At 51.9% G+C, this 18565-nt stretch overlaps 1 protein-coding gene and 1 pseudogene across 1 annotated transcript; both read left to right on the top strand.

Annotated features, from left to right (window-relative positions):
* The first annotated feature begins 605 nt into the window (after window positions 1-605).
* Window positions 606-2432, top strand: LOC123081650 (monooxygenase 2-like). The gene is made up of 4 exons (XM_044504198.1): window positions 606-773; window positions 924-1070; window positions 1200-1268; window positions 1359-2432. The coding sequence occupies exons 1-4, from the start codon at window positions 685-687 to the stop codon at window positions 2281-2283; spliced, it is 1230 nt and encodes a 409-aa protein (XP_044360133.1). The 5' UTR covers window positions 606-684; the 3' UTR covers window positions 2284-2432.
* A 3472-nt stretch (window positions 2433-5904) lies between these two features.
* Window positions 5905-7280, top strand: LOC123081649 (monooxygenase 2-like; annotated as a pseudogene).
* Window positions 7281-18565: the final 11285 nt, after the last annotated feature.

Here is an 18565-nt window from a genome sequence, read left to right as displayed (position 1 = left end):
GGGGGGGGTGACGTAGGCGAGCCCGCGCCCTGGGGCTTGCGGCGGCAGCAGCGCGGGCCTTGGGCACTGCCCATTGTCCGGCTCGCTTGGTGCTGCTACTGCTATGCGTTTGCCTGTGTTCTGTTGTGCTTGTCCGCTTCATGTGTTGCTGCGTTGAGTGCATCGTGTGTCCGCCGCATGTCCGCTAAGCGGATAGATGACTCATACGAACAAAAAGTAAACAAAATCCGTGTCCATTTAGGTCCCTGCGTTCGAGTTGCTCTCAAGGACTTTGCCTCAAAAATAAAAATAAACCCCACTGTCAAGGATCGAAAATTCAGCAATGGCCAACATATTTGCATGTGGCCGTCAACCGTTTTTTTATTCTACCTTGCCCCCAAAATTCTCGGATAAAGTACTAGTCCGAAGAAAAAAGGCGCTAGTATGATACTGAAAAAGGACGGATGCAAGTTGCCAAGTGCCCAAGTTGACCATTATTGTACAAGGCCAACCAGCAAGGCATCATCAGCAGTGACGCCAGAGCCGCCTCCTTCTCCGCTGCTTCAGTTTTCTTGGAGCACATATACATACAGCATTGACTTGCTGAATGGTATAGATCAGTCAAAACCAGCTCAAATTAACTCGCGAGCACACACGACGAACCGAATATATCAGTCGTCGAAGCGTAAGCCAGTGTAAGCACACATGGAGCAGCAGAAGCAGGACGCCGCCGAGGACGTGGTCATTGTCGGCGCCGGCCTCGCCGGTGTCGGCGTCGCCCTGGGACTCCACAGGTACGCCGGCACACCAGTCACATCTCCACAGAGGCAGAGACGACTCACATGCTCTCTGAATTCGTCGTGAACGCTAGCCAGCTTCTTCATTTGTGTTGTGTACATGTGGCATGTCGGCTTCACTAAACAAGGGTCGCTGGATGAATGCAGGAAGGGCGTGCGGAGCGTGGTGCTGGAGTCGTCGCCGGCGCTCCGGACGTCCGGCTTCGCGTTCATGACATGGACCAACGCCTTCCGCGCGCTTGACGCCCTCGGCGTCGGCGACAAGATGAGGAGCCACCACCTGCAGGTGCAGGGGTACGTATACACTACAGCTCGATCTTGATCTGGATCTCCATCTTTTTCTGAAGCTTATCACGATCATACATATATCGAGTTAGCCGTGCTGACGGCGTACTGTTCATTTTTCTCCTCTCGAATGGATAGGGTGCGTGTCATGTCTCCGACTACCGGGCAAGTGGTGCGAGAGCTGGATCTCCGGGTGCAAGGAAAACTGTGAGATGTCCACTCCATTCACCATCGGATCAAACCCAAACTTGCTCCATTCTTGGGTGAATTCATCTGTTTGCTTCTTGATTAATGCAGGGGACCCCACGAAGCCCGGTGCGTGCAGCGGAACGTGCTGCTCCAGGCGCTGGAGGAAGAGCTTCCGGCAGGCACCATCCGCTACAACTCCAGGATCGTCTCCATCGACGACGACAAAGAAAAAGACGGCGGCGGCGATGCCAAGATCCTGCATCTCGCCGACGGCTCGACGCTCCGAGCAAAGGTGCTGATCGGCTGCGACGGGATCAACTCGGTGGTGGCCAGATGGCTGGGGCTCGCCAAGCCGCTCGACTCCGGGCGCAGGGCCACGCGGGGGCACGCCAAGTACTCCGACGGCCACGGGTTCCAGCCCAAGTTCATGCAGTTGAGCGGCAACGGCTTCCGTGCCGGCCTGGTGCCCTGCGGCGACACGGACGTGTACTGGTTCCTGACGTGGTCACCTTCCTGTCCGGACGGCAAGGAGGACGTCGACCAGAGCCCGGCGGAGATGAAGCAGTTCGTCCTGGCCAAGCTGCGGAGCATCATGGCACCAGACGAGGTTCTGGATGCGGTCGAGAGGAGCGAGATGAACGACGTCCTCGTGGCGCCGCTGCGGTACCGCCCGCCGCTGTCGCTCCTGTTCGGGAGCATCAGCAAGGGGAACGTGTGCGTCGCCGGCGACGCGCTCCACCCCACGACGCCGGACCTGGCGCAGGGCGCGTGCATCGCGCTGGAGGACGCGGTCGTCCTCGCGCGGTGCCTCGGCGACGCGATGGACGGAGATGAGACGATCGAGGCGGCTCTGCGCCGGTACGCCGGGATCCGGCGGTGGAGGAGCGCGCAGGTGATTGCGGCGTCCTACATGGTGGGGCGTGTGCAGCAGAGCGAGCACGCCGTGGTGAGATTTGCGCGCGACAGGCTGCTGTCAGGGGTGCTCGCCAAGGGGCTCCTCATGATGCCCGACTACGACTGTGGCACGCTTTGACTGCCAGTGCGAGGGGTCTCGTTCTGGCAGAAGCCATTTGTAACGCAGTCTCCTAAAATCTTAGTCGAACAAGTCTAAGTCGATTCTGTAGTCGTTTATATTCGTGAGATCCTATATTAAGATATATGTAAAAAAATCATTTTACATTTTATTCTTATAGAGGCGCATCTGCCTCCCGGGTCGCTCCTCCAGGCGACTTCGGAGGCCTTCCCAGCCGCCACTCGAGAGGCCACCCGATCCTCCCTTCCTCCCTCCCGCACCACAGGGGTGGCGGGGCCCCAACATGCATGGAGGTGCGGCCGATCTAGAAGCGGCGGCGATGGCTTCGACGGCGGCGGCGGTCGGCCCTGCCTCGGGCCACGGACGGCTGCTGCGGCGGCTGGCCTGGATCGGGCGGCGGCGCGATGCGGTCTTCAGCAGCATGTCATCTGGCTTTAGATCGGCGAAGGCGTCGAGGGCCTGGTGGACTGCTTGGCGGCACATGGCAGATCTGTTCTGGCCGGTGTAGCTAGTGGTGGTGGTCATCTTCTTCGTCGAAGGTGGCCGGCCAGAGGCTTGCTGATTTGATCTCGAGATCCATCATCCAGTCCCGGCTGCGAGTTGGGGAGACATGGTTGCCGGTGAAAACCGAGCCGACGACAGGCGATGGCGGCGTTCTACGCCGTTACCTTAATGAAGGCATCGTCGTGTAACTACTGTCGACCCACTCGTGCTCCTCCAGGGGAAACCCTAGGACCTGGTGTTCCAGATCGGACGATGGCGGCACTGCGGTGCCGTTTCTCTATTGGGAGCATCCTTTGTGGAGCGGCTTCGTCTTGCACGGAACTTCGGTGAAGATGTCAAGTCATGCCTGGCCGACAGGTGCTACGCTTTGTCATGCCTGGTCGGCAGGTGCTACGCACGACAGATCTTCCAAAGACTTCAAGCTGCGTCGGCTGGTGGTACTTGAGAGTATGGCGCTGAGGTGTATCAGTGGCGACCGCGACGTGCTCAGTTGTTTGCGCGCAGGGAGGAGGTGCCGTTGGGCGCCATGGTGGCGTCAACGATAGCTGGACCGAGTAAAGTTGATGTATCAGTACAATTCTGAAGATGGAGCGGTGGCAGTTGGCGGCGGCGGCCTATGAGAGCACGCCGGACCGGTGTGACCCATGCCCGGCAGGCGTCCTGGATGGGACCTCAGGTCTTAGATGTTAGGTTTGGCTGCGATGTCTGTTCGGTATTAGGCCCAGGCTATCTGCGCCCCTTCATCATCTGGATAGGTGTAGCGACAGTTTGTTGCTTAGACGACGCTTTAGTCTTACTATTGTATTATTTTGTAAGGTCGTGTGAGAATAATTAATAAAGTGACCGTATGCATCGGCCAGATGCAGAGGCCGGGGGTCAACCTCCTTTTAAAGAAAACATTTTGTTCTTATATGTTATGTCATTTGAATAAGACTTGAATGTTAGTGTTATACTTTGGCAATGCCAAATGACTCTAAAATGGTGTTTGAAATTCTCGGAACAATTCAAACACACGACTTTTGCAATGCGTCCTATATTGGCAGCGGGAGAAACTGAAGTGGACTGTACTCTTCTTATTGTTCGTTAGCTCGGAACAATACAAACACACGACTTTTGCAATGTGCCCTATATTGGCAGCGGGAGAAACGTACTCTTCTTATTGTTAGATAGCCCATCGTGTTCATAGGCAGCGTCTCTGTCATGTGGGCTGTGAGCTTGTCATGGAGGGAAGGAGATGGATGGCGACGAGAGCAAGAACAAGGTAGGATTTTTTTAACCTGGAGAACAAGGTAGTACTATTTGTAGAATATAAACGTCGGAGTTTTTTTTTCTTTTGTCGCTCCGCAACAACACATGGGTATTTCGAAACATGACAAATACATAAACCTGAAAAACATCAAAGTACGTGACCGGCGGCTTATTTAGTTAGATTAGCAGCGACCCGGTCCACCGCCAAGAGTAGGTAGCATCTCATCACACACCATACGCTGCTTACAGTGAGTGAGGTGCACATATGTCTCCCCTCCCTGGCCTAAGCTCCGACGTCAGACCAGGTGACCTTGAACTCCCCAATCGACTCCTTGAGCCCCAGCGCCTTCCAGACCGCCGGCGACCCGTCCACCGCGTTGTTCGGGCACGGGGGCTCGAAGTTGTGCTCCGCGTCGCACCCGTTCACCGAATCGCACTCGTCCACCACCTTGGCCAGCACCGACCGCCCGTTTCCGTTGATGCGGATCATCTTGTTGCACCTGCGCGTGCCGTCCAGGCGCAGCCACCCCGAGGACAACGCCACCACCCGCGCGGTGTCCGGGTGGAACTTGTTGTCGCAGAAGGACTTGCCTCCCCCGTCTCCTCCCGCCGCGAAGCTGTTCAGCGTGAGGATCGCCGGCGTCTTCGCGGACACCGGGGGCGAGCACTTGAACTGCGGGTAGCGGTGGCCGGAGACGCAGCAGTCGGAGCCGTGCTCCGGGTTGCACTTGCCGGCCTTGCCTTGGAGGAAGCCGGTGACGTGGCATTTCCCGCCGCCGCCGCCCCCCCTGCGCCGGGCCGCTTTGCATGCTTGTGCGTGAGGCTGATGGCCCCGGAGACGCCATGGACGTGGAGGAGGAGCGACAGGACCTGGAAGAGAGCAAGCACGGCCAGCAGCTTCCCGTTAGCCATGTTTGTCACTTGCCTGCAACCTATACGTCGTCTCTGACTCTGTGTGTGTGTGCAGGTACGCGTCGATCAACCTCCTTTATATAGAGCCCAATGAACAGCAACTGCTATGCATGTTGTTTTCACCGGGCGTGTTAATTCAGCCCGATTTCTTCGGTTTCGCAACCCCCAGCTGGTCGCTTGGTGTTACGCCTGTAAATTCGGGCGATTAAAATGCCGCGTGTCTATCACAGTTTTGTTTGCGAGCCAGCCGCCAGCCACCAACCTTTTTTTGCCGGAGAAGGCTAAAAATGTTTTGTTACCCACAAGGGTGCAGACATTTCTCAATATCCGAGCGAGTGAGATTCCAAGGTATATGCAGTTAACTAGGTTGAGACTGTTTGTATCTACTCCCTCTGTTTCCGAATTACTTGTTTTAGATTTATCTAAATACGGAGGTATGTAGCACTAAAATGAGTCTAGATACATCCGTATTTAGACAAATTCAAGACAAGTAATTCGGAACGGAGGGAATAGTGTTGTCGGTTCCTAGCTAAGTTGAGAGTATTTGTATCGAGTGTTGTCGTTTCCTACTATCTTGTATCTGGATGGAATATATGTTCACACTCATTTGTGGCGTTCCCCGAGTTCTCTGCAACTCCTCCGCAAATGCTATTTCTCGCCTGTGCTACTGGGCTGGCCAATACTGTTGCTGCACGTGAGTTATTTTCTATTTTTTTACAAAGATGCTAAAATACCTAAAAAAACAAAGTTACTTGCTTGGATGCAACCTGCATCATCAGCAGTGACGCCATTCTCCTCTTCTTCTTTTTCTTTTCTTCAAGCAAAGGATACCCTTTCTCCGATCTCATCTCATCTCATCTCATCGAGGCTCCCTCTTGCTGATCGAGGCTGCAGACATATTTTTATATATACACACACTCACCAGGCATGCTCGATTTGCTCACCGGTCAACGCCTTCCCAGTGCACCACTGTTCAGCTCAAGTCTCGCGAGCAAACCATAATCCGTCAGTCAGTCAGCCAGTCCCATCACACCATAAGCCATGGTAAACATGGTGGAGCAGCAGGACGCCGGCGAGGACATCGTCATCGCAGGCGCCGGCGTGGCAGGCCTCGCCGTCGCCCTGGGCCTCCACAGGTAAAGCAGAGCCTCCTCCTCCAGCCCGTACATACATACATATGTCTGCATCTCTGCATCCTGAATTGATCAGATGGGGATGATGAACCGCAGGAAAGGCGTTGGGTGCGTGGTGCTGGAGTCGTCGCCGGTGCTCCGGACTTCGCATGGACGAACGCCTTCCGCGCGCTTGATGCCCTTGGGGTAGGCGACACCATTAGGAGTAAACACCTGCAGATCCAACTTCTAATCACTCGACTTTTTGTAGTTGGATTTAATTAGTTAGATGTTTTCCTTCCGTAGGGCGTGTGTCATGTCTCCGACAACAGGGGACGTGGCGCGAGAGATTGATCTCCGGGTGCAAGGCAAATGGTGAGACACGGACCCATAATCTCTAATCTGAATTGCCGACTTGGTTCCAAGCCGTGGAATAGAGCTACTCTGTTCTTCGTGGACTAATCCTTGACGATGCAGCGGACCCCATGAAGCCCGGTGCGTGCAGCGTAACGTGCTGCTCCATGCACTGGAGGAAGAGCTTCCGCCAGGCACCATCCGCTACTCCTCCAAGATCGTCTCCATCGACGACCAAGACCATGGCTTCGAGCCCAAGATGCTGCAGTTCAGCGGCCAGGGTTTCCTCGCGGGCTTGGTCCCCTGCAACCGCACCGACGTCTCACATGGTCTCCTTCTCCTACTCCGGACAGTAAGGATGACGCCGAGCAGAACCCGGCGGAGATGAAGCAGTTCGTGCTGGCGAAGCTCAGAAGCATCAAGGCCCCCGCCGACGTGCTGGGAGCTGTTGAGAGGAGCGAGATGAACGACGTCCTCGTGGCGCCGCTGCGGTACCGTCCCCCGCTGTCGCTCCTGTTCGCCAGCATCAGCAAGAGGAACGTGTGCGTCGCCGGCGACGCGCTCCACCCGACGACGCCGGACCTGGCGCAGGGCGCGTGCGTCGTGCTGGAGGACGCGGTCGTCCTTGCGCGGTGCCTCGGCGACGCCATCGTCGGGAAGGAACGGGAGTCGGTCGAGGCGGCTCTGCGCCGGTACGCCGGGATCCGGCGATGGAGGAGCGCGCAGGTGATCGCGGCGTCCTATATGGTGGGGCTGGTGCAGCAGAGCGATCACGCCGTGGTGAGGTTTGCACGGGACAGGCTGCTGTCCGGGATGCTCGCCAAGGGGCTCCTCATGATGCCGGATTAGGACTGCGGCACGCTGTAACTTAATACAGTACACTTTTCCTTAATCCTGACCAAAGACATAGATTTGTCCCAGCTTTGATAGACAGCTATCGAAATAGTCTGTCTGCCGCATCTCTGGCCCTTCCCCTAAACTTGTTTTTGAACACATTACAATCAAAGATGTTCACATACACGCACGCAGTCGTCGGGATGAAACCATCGGAAGCAGCACACTTTGAAGCAGGCTGGCGGGTCCTCCTCCGTCATCGTTGCCCGACCCGGCGTCGGAGTTGTCGTCGTCGGGCTTGGGACGGCGGAACATGGAGACGTCGCGGCAGGGCTTCTCGGCGGCCGCCTAACGCTCGCGGATGATCCGCTCCGCCTCCTCCTGCCTCATGCGCAGTGCGGCCGCGGCCACCGAGGACGTGGGCTAGGGGCGAGGGTGGCGGTCGTTGGAGGCGTCATCGTAGGCGGCCGCGGCAATCTCGACGAGGGACCATTCCTCGCTGTACCTGGACATCTCCCTGTCGAGGCGACGGAGATGGCGCGTGGCCGTCTTCGACGTCGTCACGAAGTGCTCCAGGGCCTAGGCATACGTTAGGTTCGGGTCCGCCATGATGTGTGGCGGCGGAACCTTTGAGTCCGTGAACTTGGATCGGCGCGTGTCGTTGTGGCTTCCCGTCGGCGTTGTTGTCGGTCAGCGTACTCCTGCACCATCATGGTGCGCTGGGATGACGACAAGGAGCCGTCGCTGAGGAGGTAGTGCAGAATGCATCCGCACGCATTGGGCAGGGCGGCGGCGAGCAACGCTCCTCCTTCATGACACGCCAGGGGGGTGGCGAGAGCCACTACTCCTTGATGCGCCGGGGCGGCGGCGAGAGCCGCTCTTTCTTGACACGGCGTCCAATTTGTGAGCCGCGGCTATGGAGAGCGTGGAGTGGATGCCGGCTCCGACTTCACGGGGAGGAGCACCCCCAGTGGCGGAGCTGGGCCGTTGGTGTGGATGACGGAGCGATGGAGCATCAACTACATCTGCTCCCCGAACTCCGCGTTCATGCGGGCGTAGACCTGACCTGGCACCGCCGATGCGGACTACGGCGGTGGCGGCTGCTGGTTCTCCTCGTCACCGGAGGAGATGACGATCTCCGCCCGCGTCGAGTCGCTGCCAACCGACGAGAACGACAACCCCGGAGTTCGAGGGTGGCGTCTCCACGAGCCGCCAGATCCCGCCCCAGAACCGACTGGCAGTGCCGATGCCTAGGACTTGCCCATCGACGGAGATGTAAAGGGTGATGGACGGGAAGGATCGGAGGAGGAGGGTGCGATGTGGACGGCGCCGGAGCGCGGCTTAAATAGCTGCGGTGAGGCCATGTGAAGGGCCAATCAGCCGCTTCAGTGCGGCGCAGCGGGCGGTGTTGGTTCCTCGGGAACCTGCGTTTGCATTGAAGCGGCGGCTATCAGGAGGTCGCGTCGGTCAGCGCCGCCCTCCCTCCCTCCCTCCGATCACATCGCGGCATAAATGCCGGCCTCTGCTTGCTCTAGGACTGCACGAATGCGGCGGTAAGCGACACATGCATCGAAAGAAAAGCGTGGGAGAGGCGGTGACGGGTTTTTGATGGGGCAGGGCGGTCAGAAACGGGATTGAGAGCAGTCCGGACTCTCGAAAACCTCCCCCACTTTTGTCTTCGGTTTGCGGAAGTAATTGCGTTTGGACCATGCCGCGGACCGATACAGTACCACGTTGGATGACTTCTATAGTCCAAACAACACGGTCCAAACGATTACAGAAGGTGTACGGGTTGGCCTTGGATGCAGTAAGTTCCTCAACTTTGTCCTTTTTTTGTGAAAACTTCAGCTTTGTGTAGATACATGAATAGAGAACTGAATGGTTCACTCCGCGGCGGTGTGGCCCAATACGTACTACTTGCTCCGTTTTTAAATATAAATCTTAATTGAGATTTTAATATCAATTACATACATAATATGAACTACATACAGATACATACTGTATCCGTACATGTTTATAATAATCTATACTACTTATAAAAGAGCAAACATTATCTTCTCTAAGTGCACCCCACAAAACGTACACGGATACATTATCATCGCTTGATTAGTCACTCTAAACTCAATCTAATGGCTAGCCTTAACCTAATATATTCTCTGTGTGCACTTAGCAATTTACATTGACTGACCGTACTCCACCGCGAAGAAAAATATGGAAGTCCACGCCTGGCCAATTAAGAAACTATAATTAGGGACACATCCTATTAAGAAACTAATCACGGGCTCATCTAATTATTAGGAAACTAATCATAAAAGCATCCTATTATTAGGAAACTAATCACAGACGCATCCTATTATTAGGAAAATAATCACGCACGTCATATTAGAAAATTAATCACGGACACATCTAATTATTTGGAAACTAATCACAGACGCATCCTATTAGATAATGGATCACGAACGCATCTTGTAAGGGCATATTTATCCCTAAGGTGTTTTGGTGATTGATGACAACGCGTTTGCGGACTAATCGTGTGCCTTGAGTATCCCAGACATTTCATCACTAGGCACAAGACGGTTGTGTGCCCCTCGAAGACTGTTGAAGACAGCGTCATTTCTTCGTTTCTTTTTGATGAACTTGAGTCGTAGGAAAGCCGTACTATTAAGAGGGGGTCCGCGTTGGAAAGGTTTGGGTGGAATCATCACGTACACGTCTCCTTCTTGTCCCCTCCTTTTTCCCTTGGAGCTTCCTCCGTTTTCTCGCCTTCCTGGTTCTGGCTGCTGAGTTGGGTCGCGGTAGTACTGCTCCTGGGAAAGCGGTAGTACCGTAGGCATCAGCGGTAGTACCGCAGGTGCCCACGGTAGTACCGCTCCCCTGGAGCTGCACTACCGCTGCCCACTAGGCTAGTGCCGCTCCTTCGCGGTAGTAGGGGCGGATGTAATTTTTTACATCCGCACCTACCGCGGTAGTACCGCTTTCGCTCCATGGTAGTACCGCGCTATGCTGTCAGGCAGTAGTACCGCCCCTCGGCAGTACTACTGTGTCGGGTTTTTGCTTGTTCCGTTTCTTTGCGGAAGTAGGCACGGATGTTTCCTCCCCCCTGGCTAGAGGATTTCTGCCTTGCGGTAGTACCGCATGGAGGCGCGGTAGTACCGCGCTTGCGGAAGTACCGCCCTCAGCTCCTGCGCGTCAGATCTGACCTTGCTGTCGCTTGGGTTCCGGTAGTACCGCGGGCTAGTACGGTAGTACCGCTTGGTAACAAGCGGTAGCACTGCGTGGCCCTGCGGTAGTACCGCTGGCCTGGCGCGGTAGTACCGCTGGCCGCGGGCTGGTTGGTGGGTAACGGTCGGATCTTTGTCCTACACTATATAAGGGGTCCCCTTCTTCCCCGTTGACTCATCTCTTCCAACCCCAAGCTCCATTATTGCTCTAAGCTCCATTTTCACCCGATCTCACTCCCTAGCCAATCAAACTTGTTGATTTGTTCGGAAGTGGTTGAGAAGGCCTCGATCCACACTTCCACCAAGAGAAATTTGATTCCCCCACTAATCCCTTGCGGATCTTGTTACCCTTGGATGTTTGAGCATCCTAGACGGTTAAGGTCACCGCGAAGCCATAGTCCATTGTGGTGAAGCTTCGTGGTGTCGTTGGGAGCCTCCAATTGAGTTGTGGAGATTGCCCCAACCTTGTTTGTAAAGATTCGGTCACCGCCTCCAAGGGAACCAATAGTGGAATCACGGCATCTCGCATTGTGTGAGGGCGTGAGGAGAATACGGTGGCCCTAGTGGCTTCTTGGGGAGCATTATGCCTCCACACCACTCCAACGGAGACGTACTTCCTCTCAAAGGGAAGGAACTTCGGCAACACATCCTCGTCTCCACTGTCTCCACTCTTGGTTATCTCATGCCTTTACTTGTGCAAGCTTATTTGTTTCATATCATTTGCTTGCTTGTGTTCCTATCCTTATTGCATCATATAGGTTGCTCACCTAGTTTCATATCTAGACAACCTACTTTGATGCAAAGTTTAAATTGTTAAAGAAAAGCTAAAAATTGTTAGTTGCCTCACCCCCCTCTAGTCAACCATATCAATCCTTTCAATTTGTATCAGAGCCTCGTCTCTTTATTAAGGACTTTACCCTCCGAAGAGTATGGTTGATATCGTAGACGGTGTGGAGGAACACTCCGGTGTGAATCCGACCTCGTTTACGGGCGATGGGGGAACCTCGGTCTCTTGTGAGGAGTTCAATGTGGCCTTGGAGACATTAAAAACCTCCATGATGACCGAGGTTGAAAGCATGTTTACTAAATTCCTTGAGGGGCTTAAACTATCCACTACACCGTTGAAAGTGGGTGATCCCACCGACAAGGTGACGGATGCTATCTCCGATAAGGGGGAAGCTAGTAGTGAAAAGGCTCCTTCTTCTAGTGGTAAAAATGGCACCGGCATCTTTGCTCATGTGGAACCACCACTTGTTTATGGTGGACCAGTTCCTTCCACTCATTTGAATCATGCTGGTCCTCCCCCTAAGATTGTGAAAAATGAGGACTTTGATTCTTGGGTTTACCGCTTTAAACGTCATTTAAATCATGTGAACACTAACCTGTGGAGAATCATTGAAGAAGGTTTCTATCCGCATGATCCAAGCAACTTCACTCCTCGAGAAGCCGCGGATAATCAATTCAATGAGAATGCTCTCTTCATCATTCAAGATGCAATTCCACCCGAAGACCTACCTCATCTTCGGCCCTTCGCCTTGGCCAAAGACGCATGGCATTGTGTTGTCTCTCTCTACCGGGGAAGCGCAAGCATTCAACGCTCCAACTATGAAGTGGTGCAAGATGAGGCCGATGAGTTTGCAATGAAAGAAGATGAAGAACCTCGTGAGCTTTATCGGAGAGTAACCAAACTCGCGGTCTCACTACGAGATCACGGGAGCAAGGACACGGATGATAATTGGATCAAGCGCAAATTCCTCAAGGCAATGATGCCCTACCACAAGGCCATGTCCTCCGTCATTCGTCAAAGACTGGACTTCCACACTTTGACCTCAAGCGAAGTGTTGGATGAGTTTGTGGCCATGAACATTTTGGACAAGACCGCCGACAATGTGGTGCTTCGTTCTCAAAGGGCAAAGAAGCCCAACCTTGCATTGAAGGCCAAGCTCACCGTTGAAGAAGAAGAAGAGGAAGAAGAGGAGAGCAACCTCGAAGATACAAAGTATGCGTATCATGAACACATGGCACTCGCTTCAAGGCAATTTTGGAGCAAGAAAAACTCGAGGCCAAACTTTAGCAAAAACAACTCAAGTAGCACGAAGAGCAAGCAACGTGTAAGGACTTGCTACAATTGTGGCAACGTGAGTCATTTTGTTGCGGAGTGCCCGTATGAGAAGGGGGAAGACAATGGTGGCAAGCTCATCCGAAAGGACAAGGCCAAGTCGTTCCCCAACAAGAGAAACTTCACCAAGAAGACTCCTCCCAAGGCATTGGTGGTACAAGAAGAGTACAATGAGGATGATGACGATGATGAAGGTGATGAGTCGGTTGCCATGGCCTCCGTTGCCATTGCGACGACTCCACTGGTGTCTCTCTTCGACTCACCCAACGAGAGCATCACCGCCAAGTGCCTCATGGCTAAAGCCACCAACAAGGTAACCCCCAACATCAAAACTACCATCATTAATCATCCTTCTCCGACGGATAGCATTAATGAACTTGAGGGAGCTAATGTGGAGGCAAATGATTTTGAGGCCTTTATGGGCAAACTTAAGGGAAAATCCAAGAAGCACTTTGTTGCTCTCTTGGAACAACTTGGTGAAGCCAATGACATGATCGAGGCTCACGAAGACACGATCATTAAGATGGAAGGGCATAGTCGTGACTATGCCGATGAGATTTCAGATCTTTCCAATGCTCTTGAGGAAGAGCGTGGTCTTCGTTTGGCTCTTGAGGAGTCACACAACGTTGATCATGCTAAGTTAAAGAAAGATTATAATCATGTCCTCATTGTTTCTCATGTGCTAAACTCCGAGAAGGCCGAACTTGAGGTTGATCTTGCTAGACTCAAAGAGGAGTTTGATCTACTTGACAAGGCTCACAAGGTCTTGAAGGGTGCTCATGCTAGCCTCAAAGAGTCTCATGATCAACTTCAAGTAAAGCTAACCAAGGAAAAAGCCACTTTTCCTCGTATGATATTAATTGATAATGCAAATGCTACTAACCCGTGTTGTGAGCATGTGCATCTCGTTGAGGAGAACGCTAAGCTAAAGGGGCAACTTGAGAGAAGTCTTGCGACTTGCATACAATGCAAGAAGAACCTCAACGATCTCTTGATCAACCAAAAGGGAGTTGTGGCCAAGGAAGGGGTTGGGTACATGCCCGACTCCAAGAACAAGAAGAAGAATGACAAGATCAAACGACCTCCTCCTCTCATGCAAACCTTTGTGAAGGAGGGAGAAAGTGTTGGAAATATGCCCTAGAGGCAATAATAAAAGTATTATTATATTTCATTGTTCATGATAATTGTCTTGTATTCATGCTATAACTGTATTATCCGGAAATCGTAATACACGTGTGAATACTTAGACCACACTATGTCCCTGGTAAGCCTCTAGTTGACCAGCTCGTTGTGATCAACAGATAGTCATGGTTTCCTGACTATGGACATTGGATGTAGTTGATAACGGGATCACATCATTAGGAGAATGATGTGATGGACAAGACCCAATCCTAAGCATAGCATAAAAGATCGTGTAGTTCGTTTTGCTAGAGCTTTGCAAGTGTCAAGTATCTCTTCCTTCGACCATGAGATCGTGTAACTCCCGGATACCGTAAGAATGCCTTGGGTGTACCAAACGTCACAACGTAACTAGGTGACTATAAAGGTACATTACAGGTATCTCCGAAAGTAGCTGTTGGGTTGACACGGATCGAGACTGGGATTTGTCACTCCGTATGACGGAGAGGTATCTCTGGGCCCACTCGGTAATGCATCATCATATTGAGCTCAATGTGACCAAGGTGTTGGACACGGGATCATGCATTACGGTACGAGTAAAGTGACTTGCCGGTAACGAGACTGAACAAGGTATTGGGATACCGACGATCGAGTCTCGGGCAAGTAACGTACCGATTGACAAAGGGAATTGCATACAGGGTTTGATCGAATCCTCGACATAGTGGTTCATCCGATGACAACATCGAGGAGCATGTGGGAGCCATCATGGGTATCCATATCCCGCTGATGGTTATTGACTAAGAGAGTCTCGGTCATGTCTGCATGTCTCCCGAACCCGTAGGGTCTACACACTTAAGGTTCAGTTACGCTAGGGTTATAGGGATATGTATATGCATTAACCCGAATGTTGTTCGGAGTCCCGGATGAGATCCCGGACGTCACGAGGAGTTCCGGAATGGTCCGGAGGTAAAGATTTATATATGGGAAGTCCTGTTTCGGGCATCGGGACAAGTTTCGGGGTTATCGGTATTGTACCGGGACCACCGGAAGGGTCCCGGGGGTCCACCGGGTGGGTCCACCTGTCCCCGGGGGCCACATGGGCTGTAAGGGGGTGCGCCTTGGCCTAATGGGCCAAGGGCACCAGCCCCACATAGGCCCATGCGCCTAGGGTTCAAGGGGGCAAGAGTCCTAGGAGGGTAAGGCACCTCCTAGGTGCCTTGGGGGGAGGGAAAACCCCCCTTGGCCGCCGCACCCCCTAGGAGATTTGATCTCCTAGGGCCGGCCACCCCCCCTTGGCACCCCTATATATAGTGGGGGGAGAGGAGGGACTTCATACCTGAACGCCCTGGCCTTTGGTTGCCTCCTTCTCCCTCCCCAACACCTCCTCCACCTCCATAGTGCTTAGCGAAGCTCTGCCGGAGTACTGCAGCTCCACCAACACCACGCCGTCGTGCTGCTGCTGGTGCCATCTCCCTCAACCTCTCCTCCCTTCCTTTCTGGATCAAGAAGGAGGAGACGTGGCTGTTCCGTACGTGTGTTGAACACGGAGGTGCCGTCCGTTCGGCGCAGGTCATCGGTGATTTGGATCACGTCGAGTACGACTACATCATCACCTTGCAAGCTTCCGCACGCGATCTACAAGTGGTATGTAGATGCAAACTCTCTCCCTAGACTCGTTGCTTAGATGAACTCATAGATGGATCTTGGTGAAACCGTAGGAAAAATTTTAATTTTCTGCAACGTTCCCCAACAGTGGCATCATGAGCTAGGTCTATGCGTAGTTCTCTTTGCACGAGTAGAACACAACTTTGTTGTGGGCGTGGATTTTGTCATCTTACTTGCCTCTACTAGTCTTTTCTTGCTCAACGGTATTGTGGGATGAAGCGGCCCGGACCAACTTTACACGTACTCTTACGTGAGACCGGTTCCACCGACTGACATGCACAAGTTGCATAAGGTGGCTGGCGGGTGTCTGTCTCTCCCACCTTAGTTGGAGCGGAATCGATGAACAGGGCCCTTATGAAGGGTAAATAGAAGTTGACAAAATCACGTTGTGGTGATTCGTAGGTAAGAAAACGTTCTTGCTAGAACCCAATTGCAGCCACGTAAAAGATGCAACAACAATTAGAGGACGTCTAACTTGTTTTTGCAGCGATTGATCATGTGATGTGATATGGCCAGAAGTTGTGATGAATGATGAATTGTGATGTATGAGATCATGTTCTTTGTAATAGGATTCATGACTTGCATGTCGATGAGTATGACAACCGGCAGGAGCCATAGGAGTTGTCATTATTTTTTGTATGACCTGCGTGTCATTGAATAACGCCATGTAAACTACTTTACTTTATTGCTAAACGTTAGTCATAGAAGTAGAAGTAGTCGTTGGCGTGACAACTTCATGAAGACACGATGATGGAGATCATGGTGTCAAGCCGGTGACAAGATGATCATGGAGCCCCAAAGATGAAGATCAATGGAGCTATATGATAATGGCCATATCATGTCACAACTATATAATTGCATGTGATGTTTATTATGTATTATGCATCTTGTTTACTTAGGACGACGGTAGTAAATAAGATGATCCCTTATAAAATCTCAAGAAGTGTTCTCCCCTAACTGTGCACCGTTGCTATAGTTCGTCGCTTCTAAGCACCACGTGATGATCGGGTGTGATGGATTCTTACGTTCACATACAACGGGTGTAAGACAGTTTTACACAGCGAAAACACTTAGTGTTAACTTGACGAGCCTAGCATGTGCAGACATGGCCTCGGAACACGGAGACCGAAAGGTCGAACACGAGTCGTATGGAAGATACGATCAACATGAAAATGTTCACCAACGATGACTAGTCCGTCTCACGTGATGATCGGACACGGACTAGTCGACTCGGATCGTGTAACACTTAGATGACCAAAGGGATGTCTAATCTAAGTGGGAGTTCATAATTTGATTAGAACTTTATTATCATGAACTTAGTCTAAAACCTTTGCAAATATGTCTTGTAGATCAATGGCCAACGCTAATGTCAACATGAACTTCAACGCGTTCCTAGAGAAAACCAAGCTGAAAGATGATGGCAGCAACTATACGGACTGGGTCCGGAACCTGAGGATCATCCTCATAGCTGCCAGGAAACAATATGTCCTAGAAGGACCGCTAGGTGACGCTCCCGTCCCAGAGAACCAAGACATTATGAATGCTTGGCAGTCTCGCGCTGATGATTACTCCCTCGTTCAGTGCGGCATGCTTTACAGCTTAGAACCGGGGCTCCAAAAGCGTTTTGAGCATCACAGAGCATATGAGATGTTCGAAGAGCTGAAACTAGTTTTCCAAGCTCATGCCCGGGTCGAGAGATATGATGTCTCCGACAAGTTCTACAGTTGTAAGATGGAGGAAAACAGTTCTGTCAGTGAGCACATCCTGAAGATGTCTGGGTTGCACAACCGTATGACCCAGCTGAACATTAACCTCCCAGATGAGGCGGTCATTGACAGAATCCTCCAGTCGCTCCCACCAAGCTACAAGAGCTTTGTGATGAACTACAACATGCAAGGGATGGAAAAGACCATTCCTGAAGTGTTCTCGATGCTGAAGTCAGCAGAGGCTGAAATCAAGAAAGAACATCAAGTGTTGATGGTCAATAAGACCACTAAGTTCAAGAAGGGCAAGGGTAAGAAGAACTTCAAGAAGGACGGCAAAGATGTTGCCGCGCCTGGTAAGCCAGTTACCGGGAAGAAGTCAAAGAATGGACCCAAGCCTGAGACTGAGTGCTTTTATTGCAAGGGGAAGGGTCACTGGAAGCGGAACTGCCCCAAATACTTAGCGGATAAGAAGGCCGGCAACACCAAAGGTATATTTGATATACATGTGATTGATGTGTACCTTACCAGTACTCGTAGTAACTCCTGGGTATTTGATACCGGTGCCGTTGCTCATATTTGTAACTCACAGCAGGAGCTGCGGAATAAACGGAGACTGGCGAAGGACGAGGTGACGATGCGCGTCGGGAATGGTTCCAGAGTCGATGTGATCGCCGTCGGCACGCTGCCTCTACATTTACCTATGTGATTAGTTTTGAACCTTAATAATTGTTATTTAGTGCCAAGTTTGAGCATGAACATTGTATCTGGATCTCGTTTAATACGAGATGGCTACTCATTTAAGTCCGAGAATAATGGTTGTTCGATTTATATGAGAGATATGTTTTATGGTCATGCTCCGATGGTCAATGGTTTATTCTTAATGAATCTCGAGCGTAATATTACACATGTTCATAGTGTAGATGCCAAAAGATTTAAAGTTGATAACGATAGTCCCACATACTTGTGGCACTGCCGCCTTGGTCACATTGGTGTCAAGCCCATGAAGAAGCTCCATGCCGATGGACTTTTAGAGTCTCTTGATTATGAATCGTTTGACACGTGCGAACCATGCCTCTTAGGTAAAATGACCAAGACTCCGTTCTCCGGAACAATGGAGCGAGCAACCAACTTGTTGGAAATCATACATACCGATGTGTGCGGTCCAATGAGCATTGAGGCTCGCGGAGGATATCGTTATGTTCTCACTCTCACAGATGACTTGAGTAGATATGGGTATGTCTACTTAATGAAACACAAGTCTGAGACCTTTGAAAAGTTCAAGGAATTTCAGAATGAGGTGGAGAATCAACGTGACCGAAAGATAAAATTCTTACGATCAGATCGTGGAGGAGAATACTTAAGTCACGAATTTGGTACACACTTAAAGAAATGTGGAATCGTTTCACAGCTCACGCCGCCTGGAACACCTCAGCGAAACGGTGTGTCCGAACGTCGTAATCGCACTCTATTGGATATGGTGCGGTCTAT

This window comes from Triticum aestivum, chromosome 4A (genome assembly GCF_018294505.1).
Source record: "Triticum aestivum cultivar Chinese Spring chromosome 4A, IWGSC CS RefSeq v2.1, whole genome shotgun sequence".
NCBI lineage: Eukaryota > Viridiplantae > Streptophyta > Magnoliopsida > Poales > Poaceae > Triticum > Triticum aestivum.
This window is presented reverse-complemented; position numbering and strand designations above follow the sequence as displayed.

Bases quoted from the DNA above. Each gene is read 5' to 3' on its own strand.
- LOC123081650 (XM_044504198.1), top strand. From the start codon at position 685: ATGGAGCAGCAGAAGCAGGACGCCGCCGAGGACGTGGTCATTGTCGGC. The intron at 774-923 runs GTACGCCGGCAC...GGATGAATGCAG, and splicing joins GTCGCCCTGGGACTCCACAG to GAAGGGCGTGCGGAGCGTGG. The intron at 1,071-1,199 runs GTACGTATACAC...TCGAATGGATAG, and splicing joins CACCACCTGCAGGTGCAGGG to GGTGCGTGTCATGTCTCCGA.